Genomic DNA, 15,228 nt, shown 5'->3' with positions numbered 1-15,228 from the left:
TTCAATTCGTTCGATCACCTCGAAGAAGCCCATGCCACGCTTATCGCGCTCCACATCGGGCTGCTTTATCAAAGATTAGGCAGCAGCAAATTCATATCCAATACGGCTTCGCTACTCCAAAAGATAAGTGCTAACACTTTACCGTTTAATAATATCATGGTTGACAAAGGGAAACAGACATCATTCTGACTAATATAGATGCACTCACTCACTTAAAAGCTAAATCACATACATAATCAAATAATGTAGTGATGAAGTTAATTGGACTCTGAATTATTAAGATACATGCTTCTTAATTGAGTTTGAGTTTTCCTAAACCTACGAGGGTTATCAATATTGAAACTTTATTAGTTTTTGGTCCCTTGTTTCTAAAGCTGCATATACTACTTATTAAGGCCATTAAAGATGTTTGTTCATAAACTTTGCTTGCACATTTTAATCTAGGATTGAAAGTATAGTGTATTAGTTTTAAATTTTTAGTCCATACAATTTGCATGATACTTGGTCATTGCATATTCAGATTGTTTTTTTTTTTTAAAAAAATAATTTATTTAAACACAATTTCCTTTTAAACATTGATTTACCGAAGTATATTTCTCATTTATTAAAATTTGAGATTGCCCAAGTTTAGAAAATTAGAACAACTTTCTTGCCAACTACCGACCCGATATGCACAACTAGGCATGTACCCTACGATTATAAAAAAAAAAAACAAAAACTAGGCATGTCCCCTAATTAATTTGGGCTATGTAAGAATACTCTTCCATGCAACCCAATAGTTTTAGAAAAATTTACCAAATGGATCATGATACATGCTGGTTGGAGTAGTATGTTAAGCTGGAATTGTCAGCTCCTAAAACAGTGAAGTGACTGTGAGTAATGACTTCAAAAACATATCTTAATACCTACTTTATCTACGGGACTTCATGGGGGAAAATAAACTACTGTCCAATAGATTAATATATTTGCCTTGCTTTTATCATTGGTTTATGTTAATTTCGATTCCTACATTCTAATGGACCTTTTTAATTATTATGTTCTCCATAATATGATGGTCCATTAGACTCATCAAGTTGGAGATATTTTATATCTCATGTATATGTTCATATGATTAGTTCCACGTGTTCAAGATTTTATCATTCGAATATGGGGCTTTTATGATAAAATTGTTAGGCTCAATTATTTATTTCAAATATCAAATATTATTATTTTGGGGCATGTGTCTTGTTTTTTTGGTCTCTTATTACAGTGTCCTTCAACAAGGGCGGATCTACCGCCCCACCCCCCAATATTTTTTTTAGAAGTCTTATTATTATATATTATTTCTTTTCTTATTATATGGATATGTAAATAAATTAGTCGTAAATCTCAGTTCTTAGTTGGCAAGACTCTTAATTTTTTTTCAATAGCCCTCAACTTTCATTTCCATTCTCAATTTTGTCACCACTGGGTTAAGTAGTTAACGTACAATATTTTTTAATTGAACCAATTTCATTCTCAATATGCTCTCCAGTGGGTAAATAGGTCTATACATAATATTTTTTAATTGAATTAATTTCATTCTCTATTATCGACTAAATTACTTAACTTTTGTCTTTGATTTATTGATAAGCGTTAAAATCTTTTGGAAAACCAAAATCCAACTTTTTTTAATTTTATTTCATTAAATATTTTCGTACTCAAAATTATCTACAAAATTAGTAAAAATTATTTTTTGGACTTTAAATTAAAATTTTAAAATAAAATATAAAATGACACGAAATTTTTTTATAAGTTTTATTAATTTTAAATGCGATTTCTCTAGTTAAAATGACACAAATTTTTTTTAAAAGTTTTATCAAGTTAAAATGTGATTTCTTTATAGTGATAGATTTCAGTGGTCCTTAAAAATTTTAAAAATCTTATGTATATGTGTAAATTATATATATATAATGATTGACATTGATATATTTATTGGTGGTGAGATTCATATTTTTACACGACTCAAGCTTTATAAACCTATTCTACAATATTGAACATGCAATCTTACAGAAAGACCCTATTTTACGATATCGAACGCAATATGATCCTAATTTACGATATTGAGCATGAAATTTAGCAGTAAGAACCCAGTCTATGATTCGACACTTTATAAGCCTGGCACAACCCGACAAATCAAATAAAGTCTGGCCTCGCGCTCAGTATCCTACATAAGCCCGACCTCGTACTCGGCGCCATAGAAAAAGCCCGACATCGCAATCAACACCCTACATATGTCCGACCTCGCGTTAGGCACCCTACAAAAGTCCGATCTCCGATCTCGCGCTTGACACATCTCAAACAGTCACAAATGCTCAAAGGAAATCTTTACATCCAACTAGAAAATTATCTTATAAATTAACTATAAATATTTTCACTCATTTAAACATTTCTCCATTATTTCATTCGTCGTCACTTTTTTTTCGGGGATACTATTGATGATAGGATAAAAATCCTTTCAAATTTTTTATTATATTTTAGAGATATTATATAATATTATGCAGATATGCAATGATCTAGTTCCATGTACGAAAAAGTTCATATTGATTAGAACCCTACATCTATAAATAAAGGATATCTAACCCTACAATTACATTTCTTTTCTCTCAAACACTATACGGACTTGAGCGACGAAATAGCTTCGCTTTCGGGCGGATTCATCACACCCTTTTTCTTTGATATATAGATTCGATTCAATTTATTGAAGAGAATCGATTCGTGGTCAATAATTTATTGGGTGCGAATTTTTTTTCCCGCATCACATACATTATTTCATGTATGTAAATACATATAGATCGACTATATGCGGAATTCAAGCATGGTGTTCGGAAGGCTGATCCATTGTATTTGAAAGATGAAATTTATATGAAAGATTTTTTTTTTAAAAAAAAAGAAAGAAAAAAAAATATAGTTCATTTTCAGAAATTTAAAAATCTCCCCCCCTCCCCCCCCAAAAAAATAAAATAAAATCAAACAAACAACATATTATGTTAAATTAAAGAAACACATAATTGTTGTTGGAATGTAACCAAATTTTCCCCTCCAACATCTTCTTAAACTAGCCTATCGCACAAGATTTGTTTAGTGCGGTTTACCCGACTAGAGTGATTTACAGGTTATTGTGTAAGTTAAAACCTCGAGGGTTTATCCACTGCGTATCGAAACATGAGTTCCCATGTCATAAGAAAAAAAAATGGTATAATATTTCAATTGAGTTTTTTTTTTCACCAAATACCTTCGTGAATATTGAAAATACGTGATTCTCGCCTATGAAAATTTAATAGACATACACAACCTTAATTTTTTACAAAATTTTCACAGTTTCCCCAAAAACAAACCATATAAAATTACTTGTAATTTTACTAAATTAACCTTGTTTAGATTAAAAATGATGAAACAAAATTATTATTATATTTGATGAGTATCTTTATTTTTTCTCTTAAATTTAATATTGGGTTTTATATATGTAAGATTTATTCTTTTAAAATTTAAAATTTTTATAAAAACTTAGAAGAAGAGAATTACCATCGACTATTCAACTTGAAAATTAATCTTTTATATATATTTGAAAAATTTACTTAATCAACTTGATAATTAATTTTTTTTTACATTTTTTTTACCTTTTTGAGATAAAAAATGATATCAAATAAATTAATAATATTATTAGAAATAACAAATTAATTAAGAAAAATAATATTGAAAATAAAAAATTCATAATATGAAAATATTAATAAAGTAAATTTTTAAAGCAATCATATAACTGACCTCAAAAATTGCATCTCACTGGAAAACAAGTTGTTTTCCTAGAAAATCAGAGACATTGGATAATAATTTCAATCAAACTCGCCTATGCAACATCAGAACCTGCCATAAATCCCACATTCACATAGCCAGAAACATAAAAAAAAGCCAAGGTTGACATCCACAAAACGAACAACAGTCACTTTCAGTAGATGTGTCAAAACAGATTTGTAGGACGGGCCGGCCCAAATCCATTGCAACCCACCATTAGGTTGGGTGAGGCAAGCCGATCCATTTTTTAGATGGATTGGAAAAATACCAACCCAACCCAACCCAACCCACCTATTTTAGGTGGCGGGGCGGGCCAACCCTATGAGTTCTCTATTTGCGAATTGGGCTCAACCCGCCTATTTTAGGAGGGGGGACGGGCTAACCCGACGGGCTCATGTGTAAATTTGCGGGTTTTGAAAGACCAACCAGCAACCCGCCACAAGGAGGGGCGGACCGGCCCACCTTATAGCCGGGTTGGAAAAATGCTAACCCAACCCAACCCACCAATTTCGTATGTTAAGGGCGAGCCAATCCTACGGACCTAGCTTATTTTGACACCTATAACCTCCAGGATCTTTTTCAATCCTTGCACACTTACTGCAGAAGCATAGACTCCAAACAATTATAAACACTAACATAATCGCACACATGCGTTGCGTGTGTATAAAATCATATAATATATTTAATATTGTATATTATGTATAAATATTATTTTTTTCGATAATATTTAAATTCATTTTTTTTCATTTATAAAATAATATAAAAATAAATTTAAAAATTTATTTATCAATTTATCTTATCTCTAATGTTTAGTTGAGAAAAATATGAAAATTTGAAATATCAAAATATAAAAAAAAAACAAATAAAAATAAAAGTATAATATTTGTATCACATAAGGGCAATTTCGACAAATGAAAAGATGGTGTCTAAGAGAAGATTCTCTGTGTATATATGTAGCTATTTATCTCAAACTGAACAACATGAAGCATAAATAAGACGTTTCAGATTGTCAGAATCCAATCAATTCCATAGCATAGTAAATGTATGTTGAAATGTCATCCAAGAAATGTATATATATACCATGTTGAACTTCATGATGCAGACCCACCATGACCGAAGGAATTAAGGATGAAAAATTCGAAACCACATGCGATAGCCGCTTGTTCAGCAAGAGACGCAGCTAGCATTATTCCATTCCAAATGGTCACTCTAAAATTCAAAAGAATTTTTTTTCTAATTACAATTAAAATATTCGGTATCGATTATTTGCTACGGAATTATATATAGACACAAACTTTTCATAAACAAAAGGGATCGCAAGGCTAAGCACAACTTTTCCTAGTTCTTGCTCGTGCATAGTCTCTATGATCGGGTGAAAGTACTCCAGAGGCTGCGGTTTATCGATGCAGCTTAGCTTGCTTTCTCCCCACCATATATCATTCCATTCCAAATGGCCACGCATCATCCAAACACATTAATTCGCTTCCAACAATCATAATATTTCCATCTGGAATATAATTTTGTGTATGAATTAAAAAGCGTTAATTAATTCAATTTTTTTTTGTTTATCAAAATGATATATATATCCTAGCAAAAGAATGTTGTTATCTCCAACGTCGTCCTTGCTTTATTTTTTCAAGTAAAATAATATTAATCATGAGAAAAATACGGTAATATAAATTAATAGCAAATTAGCTAGATACAAACCAAGTACTTCTAGGCAAAAATTCCAAGAAAATAAACACAATAATCAAAATCAGATCTGAAAACAAATTTTTCGCAGAAATAATATCCTTGCAAAAACAAAACGTACGTAACAGTCCCAAATTAACCCTTGCAAGATCGAAGAATAATTACTTACACTGTAGAATAATACAAAGATGTCATCAGATTCAGACTATAGGACGAAAATTTTGTGTAGAAAATACTCAAAAGTTTTTTTTTAAGAAACAAAATCGAAACATGCACCATCTAAATATATAACCGAAAGGACTAGCTGTGGCTATTGTGGGAGTAAAACTCCATTGTAGCGTATCATAGCCCATATAATAATAAATTAGTGTCCCATGCGCACGCGTGTATTTATTTTCATGTGACGACTAAAAAAATATAGGTCAAGTTAATGGTATCCTTGAATTAAAATTATATATCTGTATATAGAGAATGTGGTAAAAATATGATATAATATGAATTATATCATAATCAGTACTTGTTATAAATAAAATTATAATTTCAATAATTCTGTAGTAATATTTAATTATAACAAACAGAATAATAAATAATAATAATAATAATTTTTAATCGTAATATATTATGATTAATATTAGTATAATTATCACGACTACTAATAAATATCATTATATATAGTAATTAATGATAGTTATTATAATTAATTACCTTAAGTAAAATTATGAATACGTACACCTATAATAATAGATATGCGGTCATGTGGCTGCGGGTTCCCACGTCATAAAAAAAAATAGATTCGGTCATGTTTAAGTATTTTTTTTTTGATCAAAATCATGTTTAAGTATTTTTGGATGACAATGGATCTTACATGAGAGACAGATTTTTTCCCCCTTTGTGTTTTGTGTGATTTGCGCCGGTTATTTGAAATCCACCATCTGCATGTAATTGCATTATTTCTCGCGTTTTTTCACAGCATCTTTTCGGCGGTTCATGGCAAGCAAGAACAACAAATTTCAAGCCGGATTGAAATAGTTTACTGAATATCAAAAATTTAAGACAATCTAAAAATTAATGAATGATGACGTTGAAAATTTTAGATTATTAAAAGCATATTCTGATGAGGAGAAAAAAAAATGAGCACATTTTCTCTTTTAACTCATGATTATTCTAGAATTTTATTTACAAATTAATAAGTAAAATATCGGATGTTTATTTATTAATGTTTGGTGTAACAACTAAGGATTATTCTAGAATTTTGGTTTGATCTTTTTAGCTTATGAGGATGAATGTCATATTTTTTTATATGCTTGTTTTGTGGGAAAAAAAATATTAATTTTTTGTTCGATGGTTTATTTATATGAATATTTTTGTCTATTTAATTAAATAATGTGTGAATTCTATTTTATTTTGAGTTGAATATGGTTACTCCGATCATAATACTTACTTTAATTTCAAAATATAATTTTTGAATATTGCATATGTGTTACTATAATTTTTTTGATTGGTGTATGTTACTAAAATTTTGATTTTATTATAGAATACTTGTACGAAAAAAGAGAAAATATTTTTTTAGGTCCATTAACTTGTGTATGTTTTGGTTTTGGTCCATTAATTTTTCAAAAATTGGTTTTGGTACATTAAATTTTAATTTTCATTGATTTTGGTCCAACTGCACACATGTCTACTAGACATTGACTCACATCAGTATTTTTCGAGTGACGTAAATTTTTGTTTTATTTTTTAAAAATAAATGTAATTTATAAATTTTTATGTCTAAAAAAACAAGCATTCAATTTTAAACATTTAAAATTAAAATTTTAAGGATAATGCTCAAAATTTTCATTGAAAAGTAAAAACAATTTTCACTCTTTTTAATGTATATATATATTTAAAAAAAGTATTTTAAAACTTATATTTCTAAATAAAAATGAAACCTTCAATTAGAAACATATAAGTACATTATATTCATAATTAAATTTGATAATCATAAAATTCAAAGTATTATTCGCAATAAATAAGATCGGATGTTACGAAATGTACTGTTAAGACAAAAGTCAATTTCACATCAAAAGTTTTGATTAACATATGAAAGTTTTGTATTTTAACATTTTTGTTAAGAAGAACATCGATTGTACACTGGATAATTATAGATAAAATATTTTGGATATAAATTATATATAAATTACGAATTAACGGATAAATTTTGTTAAATAGATGAAGGAAAAATTGAATATCTTATTGACAATTTTGTTATAATTAAATAACTACAATATGAATTAATTAACCAATTAATAATTTTTTTAAAAAAATATAGTAAAAGAAATGTTATTTTCTTATTTTAATATTCGATCATTTCAATACTAAATAATAATTGAAAATAATTAAATACAAATTTAATTTATGTATGGGCTGAAGCCCAATAACATGTAGCACAATATGTTAATTAATTTATTAACAAAATATATTAATAATAGGAATCCCGTCCGGAAATTTTCTTATTTTCAATCCATCATCGGGATGGAAAAAATATTGAAATTTCAAATCGAGAAATTATGGGGTCAGGATTTGAAAAAATTTCCAAGCCTTATGGTCCACTCTTCTTATAATGCCATTATTTCTTTTCTTTTCTTTTCTTTTCTTTCCTTTCCTTTTTTGTTTTGTTTTTTCTTTTAATTTATTAAGGTCTTGTTATTTTTCATTTCTTCTTGCCAGACATAAGGGTCACCTGTTCCATTTAGGCCCCGTTTGGTTTCAAAAGCTAGGTCAAAAAAACATTTTTTTAAGTGCTTTTCATTTAATAAAGTGTTTGGTTACCAAAAAAGTGCTTATATAAGCATTTTTTAAAATCAAAATTAGAGATTTTTCAAAAGCAAAAAATTATAGCTTAAAAAAGTGTTTTTTTAAAAAAATGTCTACCAAATCCAAACGAGATGCAAACGAGGCCTTAATCCAATCGAATAAATTAAACCCGGTCAAAGAACGACACCGCAATCACGATCAAAATCGTCACAAAAAAAAAAAAAAAAAAGAGACGAATTTGGGCGTCGGTAGGGGTTCTTTTCCTTTCATTTCAGATTTTAGAAAGTGCTAATCAACTTCAAAAGTGCTAAAAATTTTACTTAAAAGTCTATTTCTTTTTAATTTTCAGCTTTTAAAGTTGCTATCCCACAAATAAACAGAGATGGCTGAAGTAGTGATGATCGATTCTGCTGTTCAATTTCTGTTGGGGAAGCTGATATCTGTTGCTGGAGAAGAGATCGGAGTCGTCCGGGGCTTCGAGAATGAACTGAAAACGCTGCAACAATCATGGAGGATGGTTCAAGGGTTCTTGGAGGATGCATCGAAGCGGTGTATTCAAGAAGATCAGGCTGTGAAGGCGTGGCTGCAGAATCTGGAAAGTGTCACCTTCGAAATCTTCCACGTGCTGGACGAGGTCAATTACGAGATCCTTCGTCGTAAGGTCAGTAAAATGAAGCGGAAAGTATGCTGTTCCTACTCCTTTTCTGTTGCTTTTCGCAGTAAAATGGGGCATGGGATTAAGGATGTGAATGACAAGTTGAAAAGTATCAACGATGAAGCCAGCAGTTATGGTCTGCAGCAGAGAGTAGCCAATTTAGCTATTTCTCTTCCTCTTGTGGTGGAAACTAACTCCTTTGCAGCTGATCCTATTTTTATCGGTAGAGGGGATGCCGTGTCCGCGATCGTCGATGATATGATCAAGTCCAGCCATGAATTGGAGATCTCAGTTGTTCCCATTGTTGGGATGGGAGGATTGGGAAAGACCACTCTAACTCGGAATGTATTCAATCATCAAAGCATCGCGAAGCATTTCAATGAAAGGATTTGGGTCAGTGTATCAAAAGAAATTGACAACAAAGATTTGCTTCTGAAAATCTTGGAATCCCTGTCCAAAACATTTGTTCAGGCATCTCTAGGGGAGGAAACTCTCTTGGAACAGATTCGATCCAAGCTGGAAGATGCAAGATATTTGCTCGTACTTGACGATTATGTGAATGACAAAAGGCATGATCTGTGGGAGACCTTCATGAATTGTATGAAGGGAATCAGCCCAAAGAAGGGAAATTTCATCATTGTTACCACTCGAAATCAAGATGTGGCATCAGATGTGAAAACACGTACTGTTCCTTCTATAGACTTCTTATCGGTTGATGACTGTTGGTCGATAATTAAGGCTAGAACTTTTCTTAGCCAACCAGTTCCTGAAGATTTTGAAGCTATTGGAAAGGAGATTGCACGTGCATGTCAAGGTTTGCCATTAGCAGCCAACGTTGTCGGGGGAAGTTTACGAGGCAAGGGAATAGATGATTGGAAGTCATTTCAACACGAAAGTGGGTTTTCAAATTCCAGTGCCACTGATGATTCTCTGTTGAAAGTATTGAAGATTAGCTACGATCGATTACCATCTTCATTGCTTAAAAAATGTTTTGCATATTGTTCCATTTTTAGCAAGGGAGAAAAGCTAAAAAGAGAGAGATTGATCCAACTTTGGATGGCAGAAGGGTTGCTCGTTGGAAACAATGATGAAAGTGGTGATCCAATGGAGATTCTAGGCGACAAGTTTTACAATATTCTGTTGCAAAACTTTTTCCTACACGAACCAATAATAGATAAGTATGGCAGAATCAAGTATAGCAAGATGCACGATTTTGTTCATGACCTCTCCAGTTCGGTCGAGAAGGCGAAATCTCCTCATGCTGAAGAAGTTACTCTTCGAGTAAGATATTTACCGGTCGACTACGAGCACAACAATTTCAAGAAGGAGCAGACAAGTTGTCTGCGAAATTTGTTTCTGAACAAATTCGAGGGGGTCGAGTTCATTGGCAATATCATGTTAACAGATTGCAAATATTTGTGTGTTCTTGATCTACATGGAACAAGCATGGATGAATTGACAATTTCAATTGTCAAATTAATTCATTTGAGATTTCTTGACTTGTCTTACACTGATATAAGAAATTTACCGGGTTCTATTTGTAAACTTTTCAATTTGCAAACTTTAAGGCTCCTTGGTTGCACGGAACTGAGAGAGCTTCCAGATGAGCTGAAGTTTTTAGTTGGGCTGAGACACTTTGCTTTTTCTCCCTTCATAGAGTCACTTTCATGGATGCCACCTGAAATGCGGAACCTAACTTCTCTTCGAACACTAAACTTTTTTATTGTGAGCGACAAAGAGAGATGTCGAATTGATGAACTGGGATTTCTAAAGAATCTAGAGGGGAAACTAAGGATATGGAATCTTGAAAAAGTGGGCGGTAAAGAAGAATCGGAGAGAGCACTTTTATCAGAGAAGAAAAATCTAGAAGTTTTAAAGTTCGTGTGGAGCGAATCATCAAGGAATGAAAGCAACAATGATTGTGAAGTGCTAGAAGGCCTCCAACCTCATCCAAATTTAAAGGGTTTAACCATTCAAAATTTCCGTGGAGATCACTTTCCATCATGGACCATGAAGATGGCTGTGGAACAGGGCAATACTCTTGACAAACTCATCAAGATTGTCTTGATATATTGTGAAGGTTGCAAAGAAATCCCAACACTCGGTCATCTTCCACTTCTCAAGATCTTGCGAGTGAATGGACTTCGCAACGTGAGATCGATAGGTCCTTCGTTTTACTGGGAGGAAGAATCGAGCAGAAATGGAGTGCCGTTTCGATCACTCGAATATTTAACACTAGAGAATATGGAGTCTCTGAGTGATTGGGTTGAAGCACCAAATACGGGGTCAACAGCCTTCCGCAGACTTGAATATCTGAAAATTGAGGATTGTCCATCCATGATGACCTCTCCAAGTCACGATTTTCTATCTCTTAAAAGACTAAATATTGTACGCAGCAATTTTCCATTAGCAAATATATGCAAGAAAGTAAGCTCACTCACGGAACTGGAGATGGCCTCGAATTTAGACGTCACCTTCGAACTTCTTGAGATGCTTTTGCAAAACAATCAACATCTCCAGGAACTCAAGATATCATACTGTGACAACCTAACACAGCTCCGACTCCCGGATACCCTCAAGTCTCTTCTTTGGTTAGAAATATGGTGGTGTCCTAATCTAGCCTCAATTCAAATTCTGAAGGGCCTCTCTGCTCTTCAGCACATGGACATTAGGTTCTGCCATGAGTTGAGGGAGTTGCAGGGTGAAATGCAAGAGTCAAGCACGTCGCTTGAGTTTTTGAATATTTTAGACTGTGGAAAACTGAGAAGCATACCCAAGGGAATGGATTGCCTTAACAAGTTGAGTCAATTATCCATAGGTCCCTTCTCAGAAGAAACAGGTTCGACTTTGTTGAATGAAACTCTCAAAGGCCCACATCAATTTCTCCGTACATTATATTTATTTGGAAATCGGAATTGGGAGTCTCTCCCAGATCAGCTGCAGCATCTCACAGCTCTCATTCGTTTAGAAGTGTGTGAATTTGGAATAGAAGCTCTGCCTGAATGGTTTTCCAACTTGTCATCTCTGGAAGTATTAATTGTGAGTGATTGTGAGAAGCTAAGGGATGTCAGCTGCTTGCGACACCTCACCAGCTTGAAAGAGTTATTTATTGAAGAAGAGTGTAGTAGAATGCCTTATGAGAAATTCAATGAGAGCAACCCCGAGATTTCTCATATCCCCTTAGTTTATGTGGATGGAAGAAGAATTGGATGAGAGAATATATTCATTCAGGTAATTCTGCTACAATCATACACACGTCTTTTCGGTTATATATTTGTTTTTGTTTTCTAATTAGTTTATTTATAATATGCTTATTAAATTTTTTAATCCGATTGCATTCGTTAGTAGGAATATAATATAATGATTATTGATTGAAATTTAAAATGATTTATTTGTTTTTTTTTATTCGTGTTACATTTTTTATGTTACCTAGAGCTGTTATTATGAGATGTTTTGTTACTTTTGATAGTGTGAGCAATATATATATATTCTATGCTATTTTCACATGTTTTGAACTTTTCTCCTCCTAAGTTTGATCATGTGTAAATGAATTGTTGTTCATGCTTCTTATATATTATTAAAAAATTGACCTCATGCAGGTTGTTTATTGGAGAGGTTTCATGAAAGACATTAAAGTATTTGTTAATTTCCTCCATTTTTAAGGCGTAATCGCAAGTACATGGAAAAATAATATTCTGCATCTCCATCAGAGCAGAAGTATAGTTACTTCTGAAGGTATAGGCCGAAAATGTACGTGTGTTCCATGGTTTTAGATGGATACATGTTCGTGTCAATTAATTTACTCGGTTTATGGTGAAAAATGAAAGAGCAAGATGTGGCCTTGACTAACAAGTTAATTGTGCAAGTGATGGCGCTCCATGTTCTGGCTATGAACTACTTGCAGGCGCAAGATTTGGTTATGGTGAAGAAAATCAATAAAAGACAATGATGCGAGGCTTTAGCCCTTATTCTTAAAGAATCTAAGTTTGTTTCTTTAATTTTTCTTTCTTTAATTTGTTTTTATTTCTATGTAATTCGCAGGGTGTAGCATTTATCTGTGGCATGATTCATTATGTAACTACCTCGGTGAATTCCCAACAAAAGGGGAGCATTTCTCATTCAAGGTGAGTTCCATCAACATTCTCGTGCAACATGTTTTTGAGGTGTTTGATTGAGGATGCCTGCCGTCGTTAATGGCCAGACTGCCTCAGTTTTCTGGCTGTATGGATGACCAGTTTGAAATTTTAACATCTAAGTATAGGATTTGCTAAAAGGTGGAATTCCTTCCTTTCTTTCTTTCTTTCTTTCTTTCTTTCTTTCTTTCTTTCTTTTTTGTTGCTCTGAATGACAAGTCATGCAATGAGTTGATCCAGGAGAAAATATTTTATTCTCAATGTGATTTGCTTTTCATATAGAGTTTTCTGTTTGTGCTTTACCGTTATGGGAGTTACACTCGGTCCCCCGCCGTGCACCTATTTCTGTCATGTTCATACAATGTACCTCAACCTGCCATCTGCTCCAATTGTTTAAAATGAAGTAAAGAAAAACCAAAAGTAGGAGTTCGGGATTGAAAGCTGAAAGCTGAGAAGTATGCTAAAAGGAAATGAACCTCATGATTATCTCGGTAAAGAAAAGGGATTTCAGGTTCATTCCCTTGTCAATCAAACTAAGATTATAAGATCCATGCTTTTCAGTATGTGGGATTTGTATAGAGATGTGTTTTCAACTTTGTTGTGCTTGCAGGGAAGATGACAAATGGTGGCTTTTGCCAACCATTCTCTTGCCATTCAAGGCAATTCAACCTCGATTCGTGGATTGGAATATAGCAAACTAGAGTTGTGCTGATCTCGTTGCATATGTACAGTACTAATTAGTAAACTAAAAGTCCCCAAGTCTATGTATATATCCCAGTAGCATAGAAAGCTTGAGCAAAGTAGTTAGCCTTTCTCCCATATTGCTAAAGTCCTTATTCATGCATTTGTTATAATTTCCTCCATTTTTAAGGCGTATTTGTTGCTAAATTTATTTAGATTGAATTAATTTGTTGCCACTAGATATCAAGTACTAAATTTAACTCTTCAATCGCCAAATCATGCATTTATCAATGGTTTTCTATTTAGTTTTTACACCAACTAATATATTTTATTGAAACAAAACATGCTTTTCTTCCATGTATTTTTAGTAGAACTTCATAAACAAATTTATAAATCTTTTGACATTATATTACATACAACAATTCGTTAATTTATTCAGAGTCAATGCTTTTTAATTTTAATTTTTCATTATATTAAGTTAATATGATTTTATGAAATCAACTTTTTTTTAAAACAAATGTTGGATACGGAAAACAAATTAATGTTGATTTTGATTAGAGCTGTCAATTGAGTTAGGTCCGCTGAGTCGGCTCGTTTTATCACACAATTTAAGTGGGTTGAGTTGAAATTTTTTCAACCAAACTAAAGGCGGGCCTAGAAAGGTCAACCCGCGTCGGTCACGGGCCTAGGCGGGCCTTTAATTTTTTTTAAAAACTTTTATGGTGATATATACATGTATTTTTTTTTTAATGAAAGTTGTGATTTCTATCAGAGACGATGATTGGCCCGTACTCGGCTGTTGCCCAGCCCATTTTCTTTGTTGGCAAGAATATTTCAAGATTCAAGCTCAGTCCAATTGTATTTGGCAAGGTCATAGGGGTGCAAACGAACCGAGCCAGTTCGTGAGCTTTACGAGTCCGCTCGATAAATATTTGATTCGTATTCGAACTTATCGAACTCGAGCCGAATTCGAACATGTTCGAACTTATTTTCGAGTCGAGCTCGAGCCGAAATTATTATGTTCGATAGTTCGCGAATAGTTCGCGAGCCTTAATATTTAATTAATATAATATAATTATATAATAAATATATATACATTTCGAACCTTTTCGAACATTTCGAGCTTTTTAAACCATAATATCCGAGCAATAGTTCACGAACATGTTCGAATGTTTTGAGCCGAACTCGAACTCGAGCTTCATTTCGAGCCGAGCTCGAGCCAAGATATTTGAAATTATCGAGCTTCGAATCGATCTTGAACTCGAATATACTCTTATCGAGCCGAATTCAAGCCTTAAAATTTTATAGTTGAACGGTTGAAGCCATTCCTTATCTGGACGGACTGAAACGCCCGCACGAATACAAAGCTCCGTAATGATGGATGGAAAGAATAAGCCCACGTGTGTGGAGTATATCGAGTGACGGAGCTCAGAGTGGATTACCCTCCCAACATTGATGTCC

The 15,228-nt window shown here is 32.8% G+C and overlaps 1 protein-coding gene across 18 annotated transcripts; it reads left to right on the top strand.

The window, feature by feature from the left end:
- Positions 1-8,498: 8,498 nt before the first annotated feature.
- LOC140880626 (disease resistance protein RGA2-like) lies at positions 8,499-14,024 on the top strand. 18 transcript variants are annotated; one of them, XR_012149696.1, is made up of 5 exons: positions 8,562-12,184; positions 12,553-12,688; positions 12,995-13,077; positions 13,369-13,597; positions 13,697-14,022. XR_012149696.1 is itself a non-coding variant. In XM_073285228.1 (2 exons), exon 1 carries the CDS (start codon positions 8,681-8,683, stop codon positions 12,164-12,166), a length of 3,486 nt encoding a protein of 1,161 aa, XP_073141329.1. In that variant the 5' UTR covers positions 8,562-8,680; the 3' UTR covers positions 12,167-12,184; positions 12,553-14,024. The 18 variants fall into 18 exon arrangements, 1 of the variants encoding a protein (XP_073141329.1); XR_012149698.1 differs by having other exon boundaries at positions 12,553-12,703; XR_012149695.1 differs by having other exon boundaries at positions 12,553-12,875.
- Positions 14,025-15,228: the final 1,204 nt, after the last annotated feature.

This window comes from Henckelia pumila, chromosome 2 (assembly GCF_033568475.1).
Source record: "Henckelia pumila isolate YLH828 chromosome 2, ASM3356847v2, whole genome shotgun sequence".
NCBI classification, from domain to species: Eukaryota; Viridiplantae; Streptophyta; class Magnoliopsida; order Lamiales; family Gesneriaceae; genus Henckelia; species Henckelia pumila.
The sequence above is the reverse complement of the archived record's forward strand: the minus strand, read 5'-3'. Positions and strand labels throughout refer to the sequence as shown.